This window comes from Meleagris gallopavo, chromosome 29 (assembly GCF_905368555.1).
Source record: "Meleagris gallopavo chromosome 29, MGAL_WU_HG_1.1, whole genome shotgun sequence".
In the NCBI taxonomy this organism is placed as follows: domain Eukaryota; kingdom Metazoa; phylum Chordata; class Aves; order Galliformes; family Phasianidae; genus Meleagris; species Meleagris gallopavo.
In genome coordinates, this window is record NC_139432.1 from 2,493,855 (window position 1) to 2,516,088 (window position 22,234).

Here is a 22,234-nt window from a genome sequence, read left to right on the forward strand (position 1 = left end):
TTAGTTGTGATTTATTACAGCTCAGAGGAGCATATTCCCTCCTGTCTGTTCTGCTGCCTCTTAGTTGCTAGAAGTCAAGAGCTAAAAGTCACATCAATCAGGCTTTAGAACTTCAGTGGGTGATGTGGAATCATCCCTTGGGGAGGAAAGCCAGCAGCTGCAACACATCCCAAACACTGTCCCCAAGGTTTTGTGCTGTTATTGGTACTTCTCTTTATTATTTTTCCCTTGCTGCAAGTACCAGTAACCATCTCTGTCCAGGGATGAGAATTTTTGCAAGCAAACTTCATAGTAGGCTGAACTGCAAAATGCAACCTCCTAAGTCTGGAATTGAGAAGAGTATAAGCTTGCAAAGCTGGTGGCATCACGGCTGTGATCACTCCTCTGTCACTCTGCAGAAACAGCAGGCTTACAAACTTCAGAAATATTTTATTTGTTTTGGCAAAAAACTAGAGTAACAAACTTTATCTGGGTTCAAGTAGTTTACAAACACAAGAAGGACCTCTTGTCAGCACCACTCTCCCATCAACCACACTTACAGGACTGGAGTCTCAGTGCTTCGTTTGAGAATGGAAAGAGCTCCAGCACCCACAGTCCTTGGAAAGGTCAAACTGAAAAGCCTTAAACACACCTCCAAAACCAAATGCTGTGGGCTGGGGGAGAGCTGCCACAGCCAGGGATCAAGGGAAGCTGTGTGAAAAGTAAGCAAAGGATTTTTTAAAATCTGTCATTCATTCAGGGATGATGGTACAGCAATGGTAAGAGAGGGCTTAAGATTATTCTGTACATAACATTCAAAGAGGTGTTGTGAATAAGAGGATTTTGTGTGAAAATTACTTTTCCTTCATACCAAGTCACTGAGAACAGGCTGGTATGAATATTTCATGCTGTGAAAGCAGCCCAGCTAACAGAAGGCTGAGCTGGATGCGCTCTGGGAGGTTAGAAAAGCTGGTACATGCACAGAATTACACACTAGAATCTGATGACCCAGGCAGCCATGGGAGGAGAGGTGGGGATGCCATCTGACCTGGAGCTCAGAGCACGCTGCCTCAGCTGAGAGGAATCTTAAAAGCTCTCTTCAGAACTGGAGCACAGCTCAGTACTGCAGAGGAACGCCCAGTGCAGTGGATGTGCCCACGACAGCATCAGGTTATCTTCTGTTTCTTGTTTTCCCCCATAAAGAAGTGACCAAGCTTAAGAATGCACTCCTTTCCCCACCCTCAGAAGTTATCCAGTAACAACACTGTAACATAAATCTGACTAGCTCTAAGAAAATGCCCCAAACTAAGAATTGCTTTCCTCCCCTTCTTAACTCTAAGGCACCCTTTAAAAAAAATAAAAATAAAACAATAGTCATGCAGCCTTCACCTGTGATACAAGGAAGCCACTCGTTTTTAGAAACACAGGGAAAGAGACCATAACTGAACAGATTCACTCAATCCGTTGTAGTGTTCTCCTGGTGCTCAGCTGAAAGAACTGGGATATGGAGCACTGCACCAACCAGAATTCTCCACAGCTCTGGTCTGTCCATTTGTTTCCAGGCTTCTTTCCAAGTAAACAGGCAGCTGAAGTTCCTTCCCAAGGACCTGTAAACTCTTCTATGTGTAACATTCATCACCTTTTATGAACAGGAACAATAAATTACAATGTCCTCCAGAACCAAGTATAGTCTCTGTTTTTCTAGAATTCCCAGTCATCCACATCCAGCTGCTCCAGGTTTGACACCAGCCCAAAAATGCCACTAGGATCCTGGGGTCGAGTTCCTTCAAAGTTAGTGATTGGTGTGACGGGGCGCAGCAGTTCAGGGAGTGCTTCAGAAGCACGGCGCTTGATCTGCATGGAAAAAAGAGCCCAGCTCTAAGTGCTTCTTCATATAGGATGGCAGCAAGTAAGACAAGCATCCTCCTGTCTGCCCTGAGAGATGCACAATCTGCATCTTGTAACAGGACGGTGCTTTGCAGTCATTCCAGTAATGCTTGTGTGATTCTGAGGGTAAGAGAAGCTGAAGTGTCACAAGAGAGGGAGCTGCTGGAAGAGCCACATCATGCTCCCAGAGAACAGCCCTCCCACCTTCCTAGAGAATGCAAGGCTCACTAACCTGCACTGCTGCTAATCATCAAGCTAAATTAATCATTTCAGCTCCCAGAAAATTCAGCAGCTCAAAATTCCCACCCTCAGCTTTGGTGACACTGTCAGGTAATGACTGCAGAGAAGCCACTGTTCTGTATCCGTGCATGAAATGATCTCCTTACCTGCTTGAAAAAGGGATGATTAAGCAGAGCACCCGCACTTGGCCTGCAGAAGGAAGTTCAAATAAAACAAGAGAAGAGAACTAGTCAGTGCACTTTGACCTTTCAAGATGCTCAAGTCGTTCTGTCATCACAACCCCGTCCCACCCATCCCCTCCCTTGCATCAGCTCTGGCACCCTGACTCCATGAAGATTCACCACACTAACCCAGCAGAAAACACGCTCTTAGCAGCTGATGGTGTGGTCCGATGAGCACAAGGGGCAGTGTAAGGCCAGGGCAGGACTCCCCCACTCTATTTCCCAAAGGAGGTTGCAAATTGTAGCTATGAACTCTTAAGAGAAGTGCCTCAAGACATTAATGCTGCTCTTGTTGCACATACTTGACATAGCTCACTTAGCTATGGTTTTGGAAAAACTGCAAACAACCTTTCCTAGCTCTCGTGGTTTATTCAGCACAAAAACTATGCTTGTAGCAGGCCCGTGAAGAGCAGCTTTGGCCTGGCTTTACCTGAAGTCTGGATTCCGCTGAAGGCACTGCCCTACAAAGTTATGGAAGCAGGTGGAGAAGGTCCGAAGATAAGGGTGCAGGGTTGACTCTCCGTTGGCTGCTCTCACATTGCTAACAGCCATGCTCTCACCCAGCCCATAGTTTGCACTTGAACGAGAGGTTTTCATAGTCAGCTCATCAGCAGGAATTGTGGTGGTGTCCAGCAGGCAGGGAACAGTTCCGTTCAGCTTTTCTAAGAGCATCTGGAAGCGAAGGACATCGACATCCCACATACACACAAACAACAATTAAAAATTCTCAGTAGATTTCTCATGTCCTCAGCACTTGGATGTTACCATTCTGACACCAAAGCCTCAATACAGAAGCACTGCAGTTCTCTAGAAAAAGCAGCAATGAGAGAGGAATTCAGGCACCCTCCCGTCTCCACAACCCAGAGCTGAAACGCAGTTCTGCATGCTGAGCTGAAAGAGTGAAAGATGTGCCTTTAAACCTTACCTGAGTGGAAGGCATGTCTTTAAATGGTACATGTCCATTTGCCAGCTCACAAGCTGTTATCCCTATGCTGTAGATGTCAGATTTTGCATCATATCCCTGAAGATTCTAGAAGAAAAGGGAAATAAAAATGGTAGGCTTGCAATGCAGACAGGTGATGCCCATGATTTGCAGTATAGAAGAACAAACAAATGATTTCAGCAGAAATTAGATAACTCACATATAGGATTGGTCTGTTGTTGTGGGTATTTTAAGGTAAAAAGTACAGAGTAAGATGCTCATCATGAGCAAAAGCAACACTGCGGCTGTTGGTTTTACTTTTCCCAGAACGTACCCTAAAACCTCAGGAAGTTATGCAGAGATAAGATGTACTACTGAGCACAAGCAGTAGTTGCTTTTTAAACACACCTGCTGCAAGACTTCAGGGCTGAGCCAAGGTAGGACTTTGATGCTGTATTTGGGAAAGTCATGAACGACTTTGAGGCGCTGCCCATGGTTAATCATACTCAGGTTACTTCTCAGGCCAGAGAGGTACACCTTCCCATCTACAGAAATGAGGATATGGCTGGCTTTCACACTCCTTAAAAGAACAATAAAGATCAGTCAGGTTCTCTGTCCCCAAAGGATTATGTTCCTTGCAGCATCCCTAGGAATGCTGCTAGCATAGAAGTATGCCACACAGGATTTACCTGACAACTTTGACAGTACATACCATAACAGGACCAACCACTGATAACCCAGGACGTTCAGTGTTTAAAATATAGTTTCACAATGAAAGGATAGTACCAGAGGAAAGGAAAAATATGCTAAAGGGTGGAAACAGTAATCTAAGGAAGAGATTTTTAAAAGATCCAACCTTAACGAGCACTGATAGAAAGACTTATCAAGAGATTCCTAACGGCCACGCTGAATACTGTGCAAAACTGCATACATCAACAGGACTCAATTCACCCACTTTGCCCTTTCCCCAAAGAATGTTTCTGTGGCAAGAAAAAATGCAAGACTGGAGGACTCAGGACAAATCTCCCCACACTGTCAGTCTCAATTCAGAGCCTTAGCAAGTCTGCCTGCCAACATGGCTGTCCTGACTTCACACAGACACTGGCCTTCAGGGTACAGAGGTAAGTTTGTTCCAGCAACACTTCTATTATTTTTATTTTTTTACCTATGTACATAGCCCATATGGTGGATGTAGTCAAGTGCTTTCAATACTCCTTGGAGAATATATGCAATAGCCAATTCACTCATCCCATCCATAAAATGGGTACAGATTAGATCTTTTGCAGAACCTGAAATGAAACAAATCATCTCTTCATTGGTCAGAATAACAAGGATGTTTCAATAGAGATGTAACACCTCTTAAAATTCATTTTACAGGACATGCTGGTCAGAATAAAAATACATCCTCTTACTTACCATAGGCCATGAAAGATGTCACTACCCATAGCTCATTGTCAGCTATGAATGTTGCTTTGTATGGCACAATGTTAGGGTGGTTGAAGAGCTTGGAAACATGAAGTTCCCCCTGAAAGCAAAAAAGATATTTTGATTCAGCAAATGCAAAAATATGAATACAGTATTGATAAGCACTGTTCTTATCATCTGTTCTCTCCTAAACTTACCCTATGGCATTACTAGGTATGTGTTACCTGCAAGAATGTGACCATTTCATTGGTGCAGGCTTCCAGGTTAACTCTTCTGACAGTGACATACTCCCCTGAGGGTTTATACCTGGCCAGGTTTACAACCATCAAGTCTTCAAAGCCTCTGCCTGAAATAAAAGGCATTCAAGCTTCAGTAATATTTCTGGAAGCACACAGTTCTAAAGAACTCCTCCAATCCTTGGCCCTTAAATAACCTTTATACTCAAACTATTTATGGCCATGTGAGTGAAAGAAAGTAATTGTTCCATCAGAAGTCAACTCCCTTGGCATGTATCCCATCAATCCTAGCTGGTAAGTTAACATTATCCAGTCTTTCAAGCTCACAACTGAGGCAGAAATGATTCAGCCACAGCCCCTCCAAGGACAGGGACAAGATTCAGGGTCCTTCTGCTGACTTTGTACTTCATATTCAGCACTCTTAATTCACCACCTTCCATTGCAAGCCTTTAGAATAAGCATCTGTTTTATCAAAGTGATTTTAAAATCAAAAAGGAATCATAGAATCACAGAATTGTAGGGGCTGGAAGGAACATCTAGAGATTATCAAGCCCAACCCCCCTGCAAAGCAGGCTCCCTAGACCAGGTTACACAGAGGAAGAGTGTTCTAATGGCAAAAAAAAAAAAAACAAAACCAAGCAACTCATCAACAAGAACAATAAATCCGCAGGTTTTTTTTTTTTTTTTTTTTCCCCTCTGTAAAACAGACTTCCACTCCTCCACCCCAGCAGTAATATTACCTATGATAGTGAGCAACTCATAACAGCTGCTGTCTGGGAGGAAGTTGCTCATGGTGTCCCTTTTATGGGATGAAGCTATCGACTCGGAGCTCGCCTCATTTGTCTGGGGAGAAAAAATAAAGTCAGCTCAGAAGAAAAAAAGATCACATGCTGGTAAAAATCATCTGCTCCTGATATTATCATACGCACTCAATAAAACAACTGAAACAAGAGAAGCTAATTTAACCGCTGTTAAAATAATACTGAACAGCTAAATGTCAATTGAAATCCAGGAGATGCCTCATTTCAGAAGGTCCAGACATCTGTGTTTTAAACATGTAACTACAAAATGTTTACTCACTTTAAGCTACATTGAAATATTTGGACAAGGCCAATTACTGTTCCCCTGAACAGTTTAAGCACTGCTTTGTAGTAACTATCTTTCTTTATTAAATTCTTGCCTGAGCAAAGGCCGTGGAAGCACAGAACATCTCCAGTATGCTGCCCTGTGGCACTCAGCACTCCTGCCTGATGCTGGGGCTTTGGTGCTCGCTGCATTAAGATCAGCACAGCTGAAGCTACCGAGCTGCATGTAAAAGTGATGAATCAAGTCAGAGAGAAGGTATGAAGGTCAGCATGAAAAATAAAGCTCCAAATGAAAGCAAAAATTCAGCTGCCAAGTATTAGTGCTTACAGGAGGAAAAAAAAAAAAAAAGAAAAAAAAAGACCTCACATCACGCAGGGAATCAGCACTCTCAAACCTGCCAGCTTTTCTTTGCTGCTTCTAATATGAAGCCACCTGCTTTATTTACACACTTCTTTCCCAGCAGCGTTCTGTGTGAGACAAACTGCAAGGCTCCTGCAAGTTCCTCTGTACCTTGCAGCTCCCTTGAATTCCCAAAGTCACAAGGAGTGCATCCTAATGGGGATCCAAATTGATTTGGTGTCTAACAGCAGATTTAGTTATCTCCCATTTCCAGCACATTAACTCCTGCTGACATTTGGAAGCACAGCTCATTTCTTCCACCTCCTTCATCAATTGCAAATGCCCTTTATCAGACCTTTTCTTATGGCGTATGAAATACAAAGGGCTCGTGCATTTTCCTACAGTGACAGTGAAAACTCTTTTATTCCCAGCACAGTGACATGCCCTGCTCAACACTCAGGAAAGGGTAAATGTAGTGCACAAGCCCAGGCATCATTTACCATAAATCACCTTTGGTTCAGTCTGAGGGTTCAGCTCCTGAGAAGCTTTCAGCTGTCCCTAAGCATACCCTGGGGGTAAGCTACAAGTCAGGCTTCCTAACTTCCAGCTTTGCAGCTGATTCCGAAGAACATTTCACCTCTCTGTGTCCACCTTCAAAACAAGTGTTAATTTCAGTTATGGGCAAAGGTGAAACTCAGTTTTGTGAACAGTGCTACGATGCAATTTCAGCTCAAACAACTGCAGCACAGCAACTCAGCTGGTGTCTGTTCCAGGGTAACCAACCCCTCCAATCTCAACAGTTCTAAAACCTTCATTCCAGCCACAGCACCACACAGTGCTGCAGCCTGGCTGTGGACACCGAATGGAAAATTACTGCCTATCTCAAACCTGTGGTAAAGATTCTTGTCAGTTCTGACTTCACTGCATCATTAATTATTTCTTCCACCAATTTCACACAGTCCTGTCAACGTCAAGACTTGATACACAGGCAGATGGAAACCTCTGAAGCAAAAAGGCACCACCAAGGAAGTGAAAGCAGAAGGCTCTGATAGCAGCATTATGGAGCAATGGCAGCAGGTGAAACACTCAGCAGTATGTAAGTGGTTTGCTTTATTCAAGTCCACTCCAGATAGAGCATAAGCCAACAAAACAGATGCAAAAATTAAATAGATCTCAGTCATGGTTCAGGCTGTTTCAACAGCAATGGAAAAAAAAAAAAAAAAAAAGAATGTAAACTCTCTTTTTAGAGGTCTTCATCAGCGATCCTCACTCACCTGTTCTCATGTTAGCAGTGACAACAGCTGAGAGTTAATGCAAAAGGAGTCCACCAGAAAATTATCAACATGGGATAAGAGGTGGAAAAAAAGAAAGTTAAACTGAAATGTCACTTATGAAATACTGGAAAAAAAAAACAACACTCCTTGGTGGTTTCACACAGGACAGCTTTTGGTGTATGGTTAAAAGCAAAAGCAGCTGCAAAATGAAGTCACATGTAACTTGCTTTATGGCATGACTTTCATGAATAGACAGCTTTCAGCCTCGTTGCTCAGGTTTTAACTGGAAATAAGTTTGATGAAATTCATCTAAGATAACTACTGTTATTAATGCCATGTGAAAATGAGTTTTGTGATGCTAGCAAAGATCTGCCTTTGCCAAATCACATTCATCTGAAGCAGAAAGGAGGAACCTTGTTTTTGTTCTGCTGCCTTTCTCATCACCTCCTTATTCCTTCATTCCATCCAGTCCCTTCCCCTATTGTTTGCCCTTCTGTAGAACCATGTGAGAAAAAGAAAGCTTTCATTTTGCTGTAAAAAGAAAAATAATCACCAGTCCCCCTTCTATGTTCAAAAATCTGAGTACTTTAACAAAAACGATACAGATGCTCATCTCAGTGTTCTCCCAGTATAGCATAAGATGTGAATGTACATGACTTTACATGAAACATTCCATGTGCTGTGTATTTTCAGCTTTGTGCCAGTAAATTACAGATAGTGATACAAAATTAATTAGCAGCAGCCTGAACTGACACAGTTACAATCAAATCACACTTAATTCCTGTTAGTAATTAGCTTAAACTAAAGCAACAGCTGCACACAGATCTATAAATGTGGTGTGAGCAGGTGGGCAATAATTTAGAGATATATCTTGCCATAAAATATGTTATTCTCTGAGCAATGCTCATCATGAACTGTGCTGTGCCATCAGGGTCTGCAGAACAAAAAGCAAAGACAAAGTTCTCAGCATCTCTGTTTGGCTGTATGGTTTTGAGCAGAAATTCCACATTCACAAATGGCTTTAATTTTTAGGAGGCAAAACTGTGTGTGTGTGAGCAGAAAATTGGCTCTGAAGACAACCACGCAATGGGAGGTCAAGTCAGCTCAGACTGAAAATTACACATTCCTGATGTAACTGCTCTCTAGAGGAAATAAAGGAAATCAAAATCAATGCGTTCAGAAGGGAATATGATTTAGAAGGGCAAAATAATAATAAATTAGGGCTGTTTTCAGAAGTCTTGCAAGCTAACTTCTTCCATTTATTCTGGAACAGTTCAGAGATCAGCATCACTCAAAAATCAGATCTTCATAATCCCAAAACTCGGGTGGGTGGGTGGGTGGGGGACCAACCCCTACCACTAATCCAAGAGAAGAAGCTCCAACTTCCAGACCAGTCACAAAGTTTGCAAACCATACACCAAAACCTCCGTGCCAGGGTGAAACCCATCTCCACACTTGCAGAGCTACGTATAGAGATGAAGTAATAGAACTAAGGTAAAAAGGAAAAAAATAAATCAAACTTCCACAAGGGTAATCTCCATGCAATGAACCACAGCACCACAGCCTGCAAACGCCACTTACTTTTCTCCTAGAGTCACCCGGAGGCTGCTCTGGAGTAAAGAAATTCATTGTTCACCAAGTTGTGTTCAACAGAGTCCCATTCAAAATAGAGTTGGAACATAACTGAGTGCATGACCCCACATGATACTTATTGACACCAAATAGCTACAAATATATATTCTTACACAAATATTATTAACAGATAAGGCTGCTACAGTCGCACAAGAATGGGAATCAAAGGGATTCAGTAGTGCTGCTGTTTATATTCAGCATAGAAGCAAACTGATACTTAAGAAATGATATTTAGCTTGAATAGAGAACAAATCATCTAATGTTTATTTATTTGAAGTAGAAGCTCAAAGACCTATAGACACATCTTTCCTATACTAAATCACCATCAAGATTTCTGCATCCTAGCAGAATACTCTGCTTGTTGCACACAAAGCAGACCAGAAACCAATCAGCTCTCATACAGGCAATGCTGAGGAGCCATCATAACAGTTTCAAACTCATTTTTACTCCATTTACCTTCTCAAACCTCTGTGTTTTACTTTTGCCCACAAGTGGTTAGGCTAAGAAATCCAGACTGCAGTGTCTGCAAACAGAACAGCCATCAACGTGGAACTGATCTCCAAATGACTCGTTGGGTGTTTCTGTGTTAACTTTACATTGCTAATCAGCCTGAACAACCAGATTTGGTGCTACAACCAGATGTATCCACCTCTTTTACTGCTAGATAGATATTTTCTCCCAAATTAACAGACCTGGGGCTACAATAAGGCTACAATAAAGCACTTCTAGAAAGGTCACTTAATGAGAGGAAAACTTACCTCCAAATAGTTCGAACTCCCTCAAGCCCTCAACAATGAACTTTTCGGACACCCACCGCTAAGAGAAAAGAAATCCCCCCAATAATTGGTTACTTCCTTTAGAGACAAACCACTTCCCTTCCCTCCCACACCCCTAAACAAAAGCAGAATCACTTCACAACACGCTTCAACAGCATTACTGTGTCTGTAACCTATTAGTTACAACCACCTCGCTATGCACAAGGATTTTGGTTTTGTTTGCTACTAGGACAGCACGCATGCAGCAAGCACACACATGTCATTGCATCTCCTGAATGGCATGCACTTGCAATAAGGTTAATGTTAGATTATTCAAACAAGAGCTTTCACACATGCACACAGAGCAAAAATAATACGCATGCTGTGCTCCCTTGTATAAAGATACACTTGGTTGCAAAAATTAGTGTTCTTACGAAGAGACAACATCTCTGAGCATTTTGGCTACATACTATCTAGGTGCAAAATTAAAACAAATATCGCAGAAGTGCTGTTCTCTTCCAGAACTCATGCTTAAATGTCAGAGCAAGCATTGTTGGTGCAGAGATACACTTGTACCATTCTATTTGACTCCATGATTCAAAGAAATGAGGAACAGAGAGTAGAAAGTGCAGCTTTAGGCTTGCAATGCTGACTGCCAGGTTAGTGTTAAGCAATCACAAACAGTCCAGTGTCAGAACGCGGCAATAAAAAAAGGAGAAAACGGATTGTGTCGTTCAATGCAAGCAAGGGCGGTCCTGGAAAGCAGCGCTCCGTGGGTGACGGTGACCGGACATCACACAGCGATCACAGCCGCTGCGCTGTAAGCCGTTAGAAGTGCTTTTCTCACGTGACGCCGATTGTTTGACACTTTAAAACGCGGAATTAACAGCGCCGCCGTTCGGTTTCCCAAATGTTCGGTTCGGAGAGCGCACGGGCGGAGCCGCACAGGCGGTGCCGGGCCTTCCCCAGCTACCCTCGTCCCGAACGCTTCGCACCGCCTGCAGCGGGGTTTTAACGCGGCTTTTAGCGCGGTTCCCGTGACCCAGGCGCGGTGCTTTCCATACGGCCCCGAGCAGGCCGCGGCCCGGTTTACCGGCTGAGGAGAGCTGGACGCCGTTTAACACTCACCCTAATCCGTTCGGGTTTACTTACAAGAAAAGACATGGACTCCGCGATCGCGCTACCTCACGCAGCTCACGCAATGAACGGCAACCTAAGGGACGAGAGCGTTTGGTTCCCCCGGCCCGGCCCCACCCGCGCCTCCCACAGCCCCCGGCCCTCACCTTCTCCTCAGGCTGCGCCCGCCTCGCACCGGTAAAGACGCTGCGTGTGACGTCAGCACGCAAACACGTGACGCAGGACGTCTCGGCGCGCGTCTATGACGTCGTCTCGCAGGCCCGCGCGCGCGCATGAGAAGGGCGGGAATCAGAGGGCGCCGCCATGTTGGCTCTCCTCAGGGAGTGGTCGAAGTCTGTCAGCACGGTTGCTCCGCAACACAGCGGAACGGTGCTTTGTTCCAAGAGGTAAAGCCTCCATTAGTACTATATCGAACGATACGTTTTGCTCTGGCTGCTGGCCTTTACTCCACACCTACCTCTCAACCCGCGGGCTGATTCACATCACTGTCCCCACATCCCTGCTGAGGTAACATTAGTTGTAGTGCCTGAAAAAAACACTACTCAAACACAAAACATACACTGAGCCCTCCTCAGGGCACCTCAGATTTTGAGGTGCCATTAGCTGAGAAGAACATGGAGTCCAAAGCAAAGAAGACAGGTGGAGTGTTTCAGTGATCCTTTACTCTTCATTAGGTAGTTCATTGAATGTTCAAATTACAAAATTAGCTGCCGTGGGACTTGGGGAAAGCTGTCCGCTTCTTCAAGAGAGCACAAACCATATTTCTTTTCAAAGAACTTTTTGAAACACAATCATATTAAATCTTTAAAGCTAAATAGTGCTAAAGTTTCACATAATCTACCTTAGTTTTGTTTTTAAATTAACTTTACCAACCATTATAAAATTTCACATACTTGCATGTATCAGGTTACAGACTTTTGCATTTAAATCCATGTGAAGTACCCCACGCTGGAACAAGAGCTTTAAGCAAGTGCTGTTTCAACAGCAGATCATTCTTATTGCCTAAGAACAAAGTTTGCACAAATCATTGAACAAGAAAATGCAAGACACTGTTTCCCCACAAAATTGTAAGAAGTCTGTCACAGCAACAATATAATGCCTTGTGGACTGGAAGCATTTATAAAATGCAGAGCTCTTTCAGTGAAGTGCTTGCACAAGGGCATTCACTGCCCCCCCTTATATTCAAAAACCTGAAATGACTGCTTATCAGACAAGACGAGACATCCTCTGGAACGTTTTCACTTCCTTGGAGAAATTGGCAATTGCAGATACTTCACCGAATCTAGCTTCTTGCTGAAGTGAATTAGGCAGCAGCTGCTAAGACCAAGAGAAATGCTCTTGAGGCAAGTTTTTACAGTTAAAATATTCCAGGAAGGCTAGTTGAAGCTGCTCAACTCACCATGTACTCCTAAAGAAACACGATGCTGAATTACAATTTTACATTGTATTAAGGTCGTAGCATTCAAAACCACAAGTAGGAAACGATGCTCACATACTCCATTCCCTGGTATCTAACCATCTATGTTACCTATCATGCCTACAAGTGAACCAGTACCTTATTCATAAATAAAAGAAAAATAATTTCTGTTCTACTGGGCTTACATCCCTGAAGTATCCATATTGTGTATGGAAGGCTTTAAGTTTTGTGCCTTTAAAAGCTTGATGCAAATAAATGCACACTAAATGCTTGTTGTGCAGTTTTCCTCCCCTTAATTTAAGAAATCTTCCCTTCCTTCCTAATAGCTAAAACCAAATTTTAAAACCAAAGCATTAATGTTACCAGCACACATGGACATGTTTACAATCACATTTCTGAGGAATAAATGACAAAGAGCATTCAAGAATATTGCATTTTTTTTTCCAAACAGACAAGTAGCAAAAAATTTATACCACCTGGAATAAAACTGCTGAGACAAAGCTCTGTACACAAACCTGCAATGTTGCTGTAATACTTAAGTAAGTAACACCAATGCAGGGAACATTTCCCTTAATGGCTAGTAGTGTTCAAAGAATTGTAGGACTATGGAGTTAAGTAGATCTCTGCACCCCGTGAATTCAAATTCTGCAGGTGGCGATGAGACAGGCGTCTCACAGTGAAATCACATAGCTTTCACTTTGATTTGCTTCATCTTCATCTGCTTCTTCTCAAGTTTCTTCTGTTCACGCCGCAACGCAGCTTCCTGTAGGAAAGGATACAGAGATCCCAATGAGCATCAGTGATCTAGTCCAAGAACAAGCTTGCCGTTTCAGAAAAGCAGGACAAAGAAGCAACCTTCAGTACTGTGCTTGGGGTCACATCTCTGACCAGGTAAGCTGGTTCCCCATTGACAGCCTTCACTCATTTCAGAAAGTAGGAGAGCATACACTGAAAGTGTAGGATGCCTTCCACCGAAATAAGAAATGAGCACCAGCACTGCTGCTGGTAATGCCTACAGGCAGCCCTGGAAATACTGCAGGAGAAATGTGCCAATAGTGTGTAACAGTCTGAAAAATCCACCTCACCTCCAGCCGACGCTGTTTTTCTGGATCCTCCTCATTCATGATTCGCTCCTTCTCTGCTCGTTTCTTCTCCTCTCGACGGGACTGAGCGGCTTCCTGTCTCTGCACGTGAGTCAGTTTAAGGAAGTTCTCCTCCACACGGGCCCTGTTCTTATCAGCTTTCTGCTTACCCTTTTCAAATAGAAAAGCAAAGACAGTTAACAGAGATCCCCCGTGAGCAGAGTGGAGTACCTGTGGAGTTATACTGGAAAGATAAGACTCTTGCCTTTAAGGTTAAGAATCCAATGTTAACATTTGGAGTTCATATGATTTTCAGAAGGCACAAAGCATATACTTACTTCTCTGTTCAGACGGAACTTCTTTGCTTTGTCGATAGAGTAGATAACCATGCTCATCAGAGGCAGCAAAGACTCCATATCCTTCGGGGAAGTATTGCCTGAACCAGGCACTAAAACAGAGAGTTCCCTGTTAACTCAGAGACATTGTCAGGATTTTTCTATTGGCTGTAATTCTCTTTCATTAATGGCGTGAACAGTAAAAAGATATTCTTGTCCACTGCCTTCTATTTACTGGCTAATCAATCAGCAATCCTGTTTACATGCAATGAAGGCATTTGTAACATCATCTTCAGGTGAAGAAACTCGAGCATAAGACTAGCAGAGATAAAGCACATCAGCACGCACACACAAACACACATGCAGTTCTCTTACCATTAAATGTAAACAAAAGTGTCTTTTTAGTTTCGGGCAGTTTTGTAAGCTGACCCTCCCTGGTAGGAAAGAAAAAGTTATTGAAATGAGTGAAGAATAAACATGGGCACACAAAATATCTGCCACTGTCAGGGAATCATATGAAGAACCAAGAGACACTTGCAAAGTACACACAAGATTAAAATAAATACATTTAAGTTTCAGACTACCCAGACTCCTGAACTATTTTACTCAGTTCAGGATTCTAATGCAACAAAGTCAAACCTACATTTCACAGAGCCTTCAAAGCTTAGCCATTTCAGTACAAGATACTGTCTTGCCTTATAATTAAATCGAAGTACATTCCTTTTTTAGAAGTCAGTTTCAAGTTTTGATATGGATCATTTATTTAATGCCTGTGAGCAAACCACACCCTTGCAAAAGCCTCCATGGTGATTACGATGGTACAATAAAGCGCCCACTGCTTGGTAACTGTGAGGCAGCAGTGGAAAGTACCCCAAGACAAGGCTCAGAGAAACAAAACATACTGCATCTGTGTAATTTTGTAACATTAACTGGAACAACAGCACCTAAGCAGGTTTTTTGTTTTTCGTTTTTTGTCTTTTAAACTGCAGACCTTGCCCAAACTGAGCCCTCAGTGCATTCAGATAGTATCTGGATGAATATGTGCTTTTTCAACCACTCCTCCTGCAGCGTTATTTACTCCTGAACTCTTGTACACCTATAGTGGGATTACTCAATTGTTTTCCATGCAGCTGTGTACACTGTATCAGCCAGGCATTATCTAAGATTGGGAACTGCCCAAGCTATAGAATAACGAGCACACAAAAATAAATATTTAAGACAATACAACACCTTCAACTTATACGTTAATGCAGCATCTGGAAGTACTAGGAGTGTATTTATTCAGCTGTTTCACCTTTGCTCCCAGTTTATGTGCATTCTGCAGACAAGTTTGTCAGCCTTTGTGCTGTGTTACAACAGCTACTGGAAGAGGAGATGAAGCTTTATACGTACTCTTGCATAAGTTTTGGACCGGAGAACTGGTCCGAGAATTGGACGGACTCGATCTTGTCAGCATAGTGCGTGAGGAAATGTATCATCTGAAAGGGAAACTGGCATTAGTTTTTCCTATCACCAACACCTTCATCCACCTACACGCTCCATACTGACTTGTCAGGATGTCCACATATCACTCAGAAAAGGTTTGTGCTCTGCTTGCCACAACGACACCACAATTTAAACTATCAGGTTTTTTAGCCATTGCAAGAATGGGCCTCAATGCCTGGAATCAACATAAGCAATGCAGGAGTTACTACATATTTAATTCTCATTTGGGATTTGCCATTTCATCTAACAACAACTTTAGCACTGAGGGCTCATGGGCAGACTAATGCCCTCCTTTCATCTGGCTTGAACTAACTTGCAAGCTTTGAAAGGAAGTTTCAAGTCCTCAGTTCATAGGTTAGACTAACAGTCGCTATGTAAAAACAACAAAGTGACAACTACACCCTTCTTCCAGCCCTTATGTTTCTTTAAGGTCTTGATTTTTCTAGATCTCACTAGGGCCATATAGTTCTATTGTGATTTTTAAAGGTGATTAAGGTCAGAATTTTTGTACAGGCTTCAAGAGCCAGGAGCACCAAGGAGTATTTGCACACTTCACCCAGGATTACCTTTGCGTCCATCATTCCCTCTGTGACCTCCCCCATCTCCGACAAGATAGCCAGGGAATCTGGAAGCCCATACTTTGCACCAGACTTGGGTTTATCACTACAGAACTCACTCTAATGCAAACAGAGGAACAGAGGAAAAAATAATAATAATAATACAAGCATGCAAACAGCTTAACACAGCAAACTGTTCAATCAGAACAGGACCCCCAAAAGTACCTGATAAGAAACAACAAGAGAATGGATTAATTCAGTCATTCTGCCTGGCTGAGGACATTTCAAACGTGAAGTACAGCATGCAGTATCAATGCATGTAGCCTAAGTCAGTATTTCCCTTCAATAGTGAGCACTTCAAGGAAAAAATGAAACAACTGTAACACATCCACGCCAGAACATCTGAAGTGGATTAATGCATTTGGCGTATTTTGTTTGATACAACAACTAAACTACTTGTATCCTGCCAAACCACACCTCAGTGCTGTTATTTGGGACATTAAGAGAGATTTGCAAATCACTGGTTTTTATTACTGGATTCTTTGCAAGCTTCAAAGCTTGAATATTTGGGAAGCTTTCCTGTATTCAGGTAAAACATGATCCAAAATTTTCCACATCAAGTATCACTAATTAAGTTTACTTTTCAATCCTTAACCAAGTCTTTTGTGCAAATTACACAGGGTGAAATGAGACGTGCATATATCCTGACAGCATACTCCAACCTCCTCCTAAACAAACAGGTTCAAAAAATAGGATGCAAGAACTTCTATCTTGTTATTCCAGTGTGAGTGCACGTACCAGGTCCTGCATCTCTTTCTGAAGTCGCACCAGTGCTTTTCTCGTTCCAACAGCAAACACGTAGGTGTCCATATCGTCATCATTCATTGTTACTTTTATTTGCTGCAGGGCAGAAAGCATTTAACCTTGATCAGATTTCTAAATGCACTCTGCCTTCATACCACCTGCCAAAAGGAGACCCCTGTCTCCATTCCTGCTCCTTCAGTGTTTGACTGACATTTTGATTCTTATTTCGTTACCACAAAGAACAAAGCAGAAGGAAGGCCATACACAGCTGAGATAAAGGGTGTTAAATTAGAATTTCTCAGTGTGTCTTAGGGAAAGGTAGCTTTTAATTTTTTTTTTGAGCATTCAGTTCCAGTATTATGCTACATCATAACAACAGTGACGATAATGACAGAAGAGCTGTAAGCCTCCTTTGTGGAGCAGACATCCATTGCTCATGAGCATCTGCCCACACCTGAATTCAGTATTTTTAATGGATGTAAGCAAATACAATTATAGATACACAGAAAAAGTGTTCACAGCACACAAAGCTACTGTTATAACAAAACGTAATTTCTTGGCATTTCTGTGGTTAGAAATTCCCCTCATCTCCGAGTGCAAGGGATAAGGCAAACAATGACTTTACAAATCAGAACATGCATGCCAGGGTATGCATTAAAACAGCTCTGTTCTGGTTGACTGAACCAGCAAAGAAACAATTATTTCAGATTGTAAAACCACATTTTATCAAGATGAGGTCTTGAAACATGACAGACTTTGCAAACTACTCAATAAAATCCACAGAGACAAAATGCTGTCATCACCAGTTTGCATTTTACTGTCAGAAAAGAAACATGATTAATTCTTGCAGATTGTTCCATGAGATACTGAGCTGTAAAGTGCAGAACTCTATGCAAAGATACCCAGCAGTGAACTTGTGGGCTATCAGTACAACAAAAAGCAGCACAACCACACCAAAGGAAGGCATCCATTCACAGCTAACCTGAAGGGGTGAGTACGTACCACTTGGTCACAAGCTGGCCTCATCATGCGTGCAAGAACGTTCAGTAGGTCTTGTCTCTTGAGAAACTAGAAACACAAGATTTTCAACTCAGAATATTGATAGATATACTTAGAATGAAGATCTTCATTGGCAGATAGTAGTGGAAATTAAGGAAGAACAGGGCAGTTTTAAGTCAGTGGGTTTTTTTTGTTGTTTTTTTTTTTGTTGTTGTTGTTTTTTGTTTTTTTACAGAAGAACATAGCTTTGATGAACACTTTGGAAGCCACTCATATTGCTCAAAAACAGGCCCACATTTTGCATTTGATCGAGTTGCTCAGGGCCTTGTTCTCTCAAATTATAAGCTGAACTAATGTGTGGGACTGTCCATCCCAGTGCAGGATACTGTCTTTGTTAGACTTCACTGAGACACCTGCTGATCTATTCCTCTGCTTAAGTCCCATTGAATGGCAGCTGGACTCTTCAGCACATACATTCCTGTTTTCTACACTTTAAGTATTTCCTTTAACCAACTTTAGTGGGCAGAATACAGGACTGTCTGACCAGTTTCCCTTCCAAGTGTATATCCAGAACTTTGCCTCAGCCTGAGACAGAGCACAGCTGGGCCCTCCTTGTTGCTTGCAATGGAAACTGAAATCTGGCAACAACTAAGCAATGGGACAAACACACTCATCCTCACCTTCAGCTGGATGAGCATTCCTTCACAGCACACCCTTCCAGAGCACCACAAGTTATAAATGTGTTCATTTTCTTGATTTAGTTTCCCAGTGCTTGTAGCTTCTTTATTAGTGCCATCATCCCCTAAAGAAAACAAGAGTGAAAGATAACTGCTCACACATTTATACACCAAGTGGTGACAACAGACTTCAAAATTGGTTTTCCTGGATTACTTCAGTATTGCCATGATGTTTCTGAATAATGTATACCACCATACCATTATCTAATTTCAGCACTGGAATTCTGGCATACTATTTATCCACATCCAGAGCTGTCATTAGTGCTATCAAGCAGCTCTAATGAAATAAGTTGAAAATGCATCCCAGCCACTACAGAACTTACCAACAAGAGCAAAATTGCTTTCTAGCAGCTCCCTGTGAGTATTGAACCACGCATGAGCCAAACGGTTGTTTTTGTTCTTCCCAATGATGTAATTCATGATATAAGCAAGAAGACCTGTTACCATCAGGATCTCCATGTAATAACTCTCCCAGCTGTTCTGAAGGTGAGCAGGGACCTGCAGAAAGTAAATAGGAGTCTTAGTGTTTGTACAACTTTATTGGCATACTGACACACACAAATAGAAAGAGAAACAAAATTGATACTTACATTAACTATTGTTATGGGGTCTTTATTTTTGCCAGGAGATGCATCTGGTTTCTCTTCATAGCCTTCAAACTCCTCATCATCATAAGGCTCACTCTCAGTGTCACCTTCCTGATGGAAAAAAGCATAAGCATTGTGAAGATCCAAAGCCTGGCAATCACAATCCAAAAACATACAGCAAGAAAGTATGGTTCAGAGATACCGTCAGGGAGTGCACAGGGATGGAGATTACCTGTGCATCTGTGTCATCAAAGTCCTCCTGATTCTCATCCTGACCTTCGAGTTCTACAGTGGCTTCTTCCTCATCATCTTCTGTAGTGATGATCCTCTGAGGGGATTCTGTGACTGCATCTTCATTAACGTCTTCAAATTCAGCAAAGTCATTGTCATCGTATTCCATAATGTCATCTCCATCTTCAAATTCATCATACTTTGCCAAAGAAAAACTCCAAGGGATAAGCAGGACAGCAAAGAAAATGTATAAATTCTTCATTTTCGCTGCAAAAAATCCAAAACATTGCATGAAATCCTTATGCTATGAGATACCAATTCTGTTACATTACATCTCCAGTAATATCCAATTTCCACAAACAACTTCAAAGCACTGCTGGGACCAGGCCAGCGCAACTGTAATTAAACTCCCTTGCCTTGCCATCTTCCGTATAAAGAAAGCAAACAATCCTACAAGAAAAGCTTGGAAGGTTTGGTGTGAGACCCTCTGCAGGAGCAGCTGAGGCAGCAGCAAGTTCACATCTGGCCAAGCTGCTGAGATGAACGAGTTCCAGAAACAGAAATGTGCTGCTATAAAATGTCTCCCCAACAGCATCTCAAAGTCACCGAGTCATTTCAAAGAACACACGCTGTGCAGAGTTGTCATTAATTAGCAATTGGACACAGTCAGATGTGTGCACGTGTTACAGCAGTAAATCTTAAAACGTTCTTAATTCATCTACTTTAAGCAGCAGCGCTCTGGTAACTTAAACTACTCATTTGTGATCTTTCTAGATTACATGCCCAGAATCAGGGCATTCCACTGCTTTTCTGTTCAGGCACAGAGACATTTTCTTGGACAATCAATGCAAAAAAAAAAAAAAGTAGAAAGCAGACAGATATTGTACTAGTCTCCAAAACAACACAATGAATGGACTCACAAGACCGAAGCTCCCCCATGTCTGCCAGGAACCTGCAGAGATTTGTTAGGGTTCTTTTTGGTGGTTTTGGTTTTCTGCCCTCAGCTTCCTATATCTTCTTACTTGAGCAGCCCCAGGCTCTCAGACTGTACACTGCCACCAACTCTACATCACTGAGGTCCAAATGAAGGACCTCACAGAAGGCAGTGAGAACCCTCCTGTGTATTTATCACAGCAGGGGGTTGAAGCCAGATGATTTTTGAGGTCCTTTTCAACCCAGGCCGTTCTATGATGATCATCTGCAAAGGCTTGGCAGTAAGACTCCTCCTGCAACCGGATCTGAGTGGGAACTTGCACGTTAACGAGACGTTCCCTTCAAAGCTCAAAATAGAAACAATTTGTTTCTAAATTGGGCCAGCACTCCTTTGAGCACCACATGCTCACTGCTATGAATGACAAGGACAGCTAAAATCGATTCCTGTGCCAAAGGCTTTTAGTTCAAGCAAAAACCCAAATGAGCATGCTCTTAAGAATGTAAATCAAGATGTTAATTTAGCACACTGTTTGCATATACCATGATTTTATGTGACTTTAACATGAGAACAAAGCACTATTTGCTTTGCTCTTTATGACAGAATTTGCACACACAGAACCACAGAATGGCCAGGGTTGGAAGGGAGCTCAAGGATCACGAAGCTCCAACCCCCTGCCACACGCAGGGCCACCAACCTCCACATTTCAGAGCAGCCCAGGCTGCCCAGGGCCCCATCCAACCTGGCCTTGAACACCTCCAGGGATGGACGGGCATCCACAGCCTCTCTGGGCAGCTGTTCCAGCACCTCACCACTCTCACAGCAAACAACTTCCCCCTGACATCCAACCTAAATCTCCCCTCCCTCAACTTCAAACCATTTCCCCTTGTCCTGCTGTTATTTCCTCCTTCCAAGAGTTGATTCCCCTCCTGTCTGTAGGCTTCCTTTAGTTACTGAAGGCTGCACTGAGGTCACCCCGCAGCTTCTCTTCTCCATGCTGAAGAAGCCCAGCTCCCTCAGCCTGTCTTTGTAGGGAGGTGCTCCAGCCCCCTGATCATCTTTGTGGCTCCTCTCCAACAGCTCTCCGTCTTTCCTGTACTGTGGACTCCAAACCTGGACACAGTACTGCAAATAATTTAGCACACTGTTTGCGTATGCCGCGATTTTACGTGACTTTAACATAAGAACAAAGCACTGTTTTTGCTTCGCTCTTTACGACAGAATTCCCACGCAGAGGTTACCAACAGCTAGACAACCAGACATCCTGCTCAGCACAACCCCTGCAGCTTCACAGCGAGAATTCCGACCATACCCTGAAGGCACACCTACATAAACGGGTAACATAGCAGGACAAAATTCGTTTTTGAACAACCTCAGCACACGCTCCGGCACGGCACGGATGTGCCGTGCCGGAGCGTTTGCTGAGGTTGTTCAAAACAGCCTTCCCCAGCGAAGGGACTCCGCTTCCTTCCCAGCAAAGGCCCGGCTCCCTCCAGCCCAGCCCTGCTCTCGGCGCGGCCCGCAACACCCAGCCCTGACCCCGCCGGCGCCGCAACGGATCACACGTGGATGAGAGCCACGCTGCAAGCAGCCCCTCGCTACGCACAGCCCTTCTTCCCTACCCTTCGCCTCGTTTAAAGCCCCATTCCTCAACCCGACTGCCGCAGCTCCGCTGTTCTCAGGGCCGAATTGCCTCTACCGAGGGCACGGCGGATCGGTAACGGGAAGGGACCGAAGGGAGAGCGGAGGCCGAGCCCAGCCGGGCCGCGTTACCTGAGTCACGCGGCGTCGCACCACTCAGGCCCTGCCCGCCGCCACGGCCGCAAACGGCGCAACGCTACGTACTTCGCGTAGCGGGAACAGAGCATGCGCAGTACGCACCGTCCCCGAGGCCGCCGGCGGCCCTCGCGTTGCCCGCCCTTCGCCTGCGGCTTCA

General features: G+C 43.3%; 2 protein-coding genes across 4 annotated transcripts; both read right to left on the reverse strand.

Annotated features, from left to right (window-relative positions):
• Positions 1–409: 409 nt before the first annotated feature.
• On the reverse strand, positions 410–11,411 carry STRADA (STE20 related adaptor alpha). 2 transcript variants are annotated; one of them, XM_010724477.4, is made up of 13 exons: positions 11,280–11,411; positions 11,125–11,209; positions 10,000–10,057; positions 9,191–9,219; positions 5,651–5,753; positions 4,899–5,020; positions 4,666–4,774; positions 4,415–4,538; positions 3,658–3,829; positions 3,253–3,357; positions 2,758–2,999; positions 2,253–2,295; positions 410–1,833 (listed from the first exon to the last, which is right to left on the reverse strand). In XM_010724477.4, exons 2-13 carry the CDS (start codon positions 11,158–11,160, stop codon positions 1,681–1,683), a joined length of 1,296 nt encoding a protein of 431 aa, XP_010722779.2. In that variant the 5' UTR covers positions 11,161–11,209; positions 11,280–11,411; the 3' UTR covers positions 410–1,680. The 2 variants fall into 2 exon arrangements, with proteins under 2 accessions (XP_010722779.2, XP_010722780.2); XM_010724478.4 differs by having other exon boundaries at positions 11,149–11,209; positions 11,280–11,410.
• A 364-nt stretch (positions 11,412–11,775) lies between these two features.
• CCDC47 (coiled-coil domain containing 47) lies at positions 11,776–22,226 on the reverse strand. Of its 2 annotated transcripts, none has more exons than XM_003213037.5 (13): positions 22,072–22,226; positions 19,369–19,634; positions 19,140–19,247; positions 18,873–19,047; positions 18,493–18,614; positions 17,816–17,881; positions 16,808–16,909; positions 16,019–16,129; positions 15,360–15,445; positions 14,343–14,401; positions 13,971–14,080; positions 13,636–13,803; positions 11,776–13,313 (listed from the first exon to the last, which is right to left on the reverse strand). In XM_003213037.5, exons 2-13 carry the CDS (start codon positions 19,627–19,629, stop codon positions 13,233–13,235), a joined length of 1,449 nt encoding a protein of 482 aa, XP_003213085.1. In that variant the 5' UTR covers positions 19,630–19,634; positions 22,072–22,226; the 3' UTR covers positions 11,776–13,232. The 2 variants fall into 2 exon arrangements, with proteins under 2 accessions (XP_003213085.1, XP_010722783.1); XM_010724481.1 differs by lacking the exon at positions 22,072–22,226 and adding an exon at positions 21,921–22,065.
• Between the last annotated feature and the right edge of the window lie 8 nt (positions 22,227–22,234).

Coding starts and splice junctions, on each gene's coding strand:
- STRADA (XM_010724477.4), bottom strand. CDS start 11,160: ATGTCTTTTCTTGTAAGTAAACCCGAACGGATTAGG. Junction 10,058..11,124: donor GTAAACCCGAACGGATTAGG/GTGAGTGTTAAA, acceptor CTTTTCTCTTAG/CGGTGGGTGTCCGAAAAGTT. Junction 3,358..3,657: donor GCCCTGAAGTCTTGCAGCAG/GTGTGTTTAAAA, acceptor CTTTTCTTCTAG/AATCTTCAGGGATATGATGC.
- CCDC47 (XM_003213037.5), bottom strand. CDS start 19,629: ATGAAGAATTTATACATTTTCTTTGCTGTCCTGCTTATCCCTTGGAGT. Junction 19,048..19,139: donor ACCCCATAACAATAGTTAAT/GTAAGTATCAAT, acceptor TACTTTCTGCAG/GTCCCTGCTCACCTTCAGAA. Junction 15,446..16,018: donor AGGGAATGATGGACGCAAAG/GTAATCCTGGGT, acceptor TTTCCCTTTCAG/ATGATACATTTCCTCACGCA.